We start from the raw sequence: 3,259 nt of genomic DNA, 5'->3' as shown, positions 1-3,259 counted from the left end.
CTTTTCATAACTGATCGAGAGACGCCACTAACTGGCCAATCGGTGGCATTTAGTATGTTGACATCACATTTTCGGATCACTTGGAGCCCCTGCCTGAACGGACACTAAAAAAGTAATTGGTACCAGCTGCTACCGCCTAATGCAGGGGACTGGTGCAGGGACACCAGTCCACGAGGGCCGGTGTCCCTGCAGGTTTTAGATCTCACCCTGGGTCAACACACCTGAATCACATGATTAGTTCATTACCAGGCCTCTGGAGAACTTCAAGACATGTTGAGGAGGTCATTTAAATCAGCTGTGATGGTTCAAGGACACATCTAAAACCTGCAGGGACACCGGCCCTCGTGGACTGGGATTGGGGACCCGTGGCCTAATGAAACCCCTAAAAGTCGAGCTGTGCCGAGTAACCATCAAACCATCTCAGCCTCGCCTCTCTAATCTGTCAGACGTGTTCGCTCCTCTGCAGAGAGTTTGTTTTCAATACAAACTGTTAGGGAATCAAGAGTACAACAAAAATAGCAACGACCGTCTCGTGTGAACGATCAGCCTAAAATCTTCTGTCTTCTCTTTTCAGACAGAACCTCCCCTCAACACACCAGAAAACAGAGAGTACACAGCAGAGATCATGTTCGAGTCCTTCAATGTCCCCGGCCTCTACATTGCTGTTCAGGTAAGACTGCTGCAAAGGCTTTTCTGATTTTTGGAAACAAATCCCTAAAAGTTCAAACCCAGCACTCACAGCTGGTTCAAACACTGAGCTCAGACGTGAGAGCTGCGTGCGTATAATTAGATTTGTGTGTTTGACTGAGAATGTGATTCTGAGGATGTTTTATGGGGAAATGCGGGTTTTCACTTCTTCTTTTTCAAGGTTTCACAGTTTGTTTGGGTTGTTCTTACTTCATATAAATGCACATGAGTGTCCTGAGCGTAAACCTATGTTTCTTGATTTTTTTTTTTCTTCTTCCCCAGGCTGTCCTGGCGCTGGCTGCCTCCTGGACATCCAGACAGGTGGGAGAACGAACGCTGACGGGGACGGTGATCGACAGCGGAGACGGGGTCACGCACGTCATCCCGGTGGTCGGTGTCGCGTCTTTTTTGTGATTATTATTTGCTTTTTAGCTCCCAGCCTCACTTCCGCTCCCTGGAGCTCTAATCCTTTGCTCTGTGGCGTTCCAGGCTGAAGGCTACGTCATCGGCAGCTGCATCAAGCACATCCCCATCGCCGGTCGAGACATCACATACTTCATCCAGCAGCTCCTGAGGGAACGAGAGGTGGGGATTCCTCCAGAGCAGTCTCTGGAGACGGCTAAAGCTGTCAAGGTCAGTACGCTTCATGTTTACCAACCAAAGACAGGTTTTTAAAAAAAAAAGGGAAAAAAGCCCTTTTTTCTAATGGACAGCAGGGGGCGATAAAAGCAGCCAGACTGTATAGAAATATATGGGAAGGTGAGCCTGGCTTTCAGTTGATCTTGGATTGGAGTAAAGATTTTCCTGATGAGTTCATGGTCTCAGTTACTAGGTTAAAGTCTTAATAAATATGAAATTATGCTGCTGTGCAGAGTACAATGGACAATAACGCAGGGTCAGTTCAGTTGCAGAGGGGGTTTCTCATCAGCTTCAGCTGCTTTGGTGTCAATTAAATTAACAACAGGAGCACTAGAGAGGCGACAATGAGACAACCCGCAACAAAGGAACGGTTTACAGCTGGAGGACACTCACATTTTTCAGTCCTCATCTTTTCTGACTGTTTTTTTTAGTAGTTTTGCTTTTGGCTAGTCTCAGTGTCACTACTGCTAGCATGAGACGACACCTGGACCCTACAGAGGTTGCAGAGGTAGTCAAACCCCTCCAGGATGGCACATCAATATGTGCCACTGGCAGAATGTTCGCTATGTCTCAAAAGCATGGAGGAGATTCCAGGAGACGGGCAGTTACTCCAGGAGAGCTGGACAGAGCTGTAGAAGGGCCTTAACCTATCAGCAGGACCGGTATCTGCTGCTTTGTGTAAGGAGGAACAGGGTGAGCACAGTCAGAGCTATAAAATGACCTCCAGCAGGTCACTAGTGTGAATGTTTCTGACTTCATGAGGGTCACCTGAGGGCCCTCTAGTGGGTCCTGTGCTCACTGCCTTGCACTGTGATGACTGATTGGCATTTGCCACGGAGTACCAGATTTCCATGTAGATGAGTAGTCGTATAGAAAGGTGTCTCTCAGTCAAGGAGCTCAGAATCAAAACACAAAAGCCTGGCACTGTGATTGTGGATTTTCTTAGCGAGTACTGCTGAGGTAAAAGATCTGGGGTGCAGCTGTTCTGTTGCCATCACTCCTGCCTTAAAGCTGGCACTTCGTTACTGAAAGAGGCATCGGCAGGTCATAGCAAGAGTGCGGACAAACCGGGAGGATTATGTGACAGCCTTGGCACACAACTTGAGGGATTGCTTCATCTCTGTTGCTAACTGCAGGGGCATGTTGGCCGAGCTCTGTAACAGAGTTTAGAGTGACAGAGTTTAACTGGGCCTCTGTTCACGAGGACACCTTTTGTGTCGTTGCAAACAGCATGAGCACCAGTTTGAGTCATTGTGAAGCTATCCTGTCCATGCGGTGTTGTTGTTGTATAGATTTTAATTTATAAATGGAAACTAACTCAAGATGCAGTCTGTAAGAAAACGAGGCAGAAAAGGAAGTGATACCTCTGACAGATGATTGCTGTACTGCTTCTGTCATGTACTTATCAGTTTGGCCACTAGAGGTCAGTGTGGTATCAGAAGCATCAGAATCTGAGAAACTTTATTAATGCCAGAGGGAAATTGAGTTGTCATAGCAGCAAATATACAACAAACTTCAAGCACTCATATAAAATGATTTTAGAAACAGATGCTACTAGAAGCCATAGTTAAATTATACTGAAAACTGGTAGCCTCTCCATTCATTCCAGAGGTTTAAAACGGGAAGCTCGTCGTTGTTTGTTTAGTTCCATGTGCATTTGTCTTACAGTATTGCCAAATATTTTGTGCTGTGTTTTTAGGAGCGGTTCAGCTATGTGTGCCCTGACCTTGTTAAAGAGTTTAACAAGTACGACACAGACGGCAGCAAATGGATCAAACAGTACACGGGCGTCAACGCCATCACCAAGAAGGAGTTCACCATCGACGTTGGGTACGAGCGCTTCCTCGGCCCTGAGATCTTTTTCCACCCTGAGGTACAGAACACGCGGACACGCTTTGCTCACATTTCCTCTAATTTTTCTATATATATATAT

At 46.5% G+C, this 3,259-nt stretch overlaps 1 protein-coding gene across 1 annotated transcript in view; it reads left to right on the top strand.

Moving 5' to 3' along the window:
* LOC102211996 (actin-related protein 3) overlaps nucleotides 1-3,259 on the top strand; it is an 11,591-nt gene that overhangs the window by 3,861 nt on the left and 4,471 nt on the right. The window contains exons 5-8 of the mRNA XM_005742233.2: nucleotides 575-670; nucleotides 970-1,077; nucleotides 1,177-1,320; nucleotides 3,026-3,199. Of these exons, the coding sequence (XP_005742290.1) occupies nucleotides 575-670; nucleotides 970-1,077; nucleotides 1,177-1,320; nucleotides 3,026-3,199 (522 nt within the window). The remainder of the gene's footprint in view (nucleotides 1-574; nucleotides 671-969; nucleotides 1,078-1,176; nucleotides 1,321-3,025; nucleotides 3,200-3,259) is intronic.

This window comes from Pundamilia nyererei, unplaced genomic scaffold (genome assembly GCF_000239375.1).
Source record: "Pundamilia nyererei isolate P.nyererei 1_Seehausen unplaced genomic scaffold, PunNye1.0 scaffold00118, whole genome shotgun sequence".
Classification (NCBI taxonomy): domain Eukaryota; kingdom Metazoa; phylum Chordata; class Actinopteri; order Cichliformes; family Cichlidae; genus Pundamilia; species Pundamilia nyererei.
Note: the sequence above shows the minus strand (reverse complement) of the source record. Positions and strands in the feature narration are given on the sequence as shown.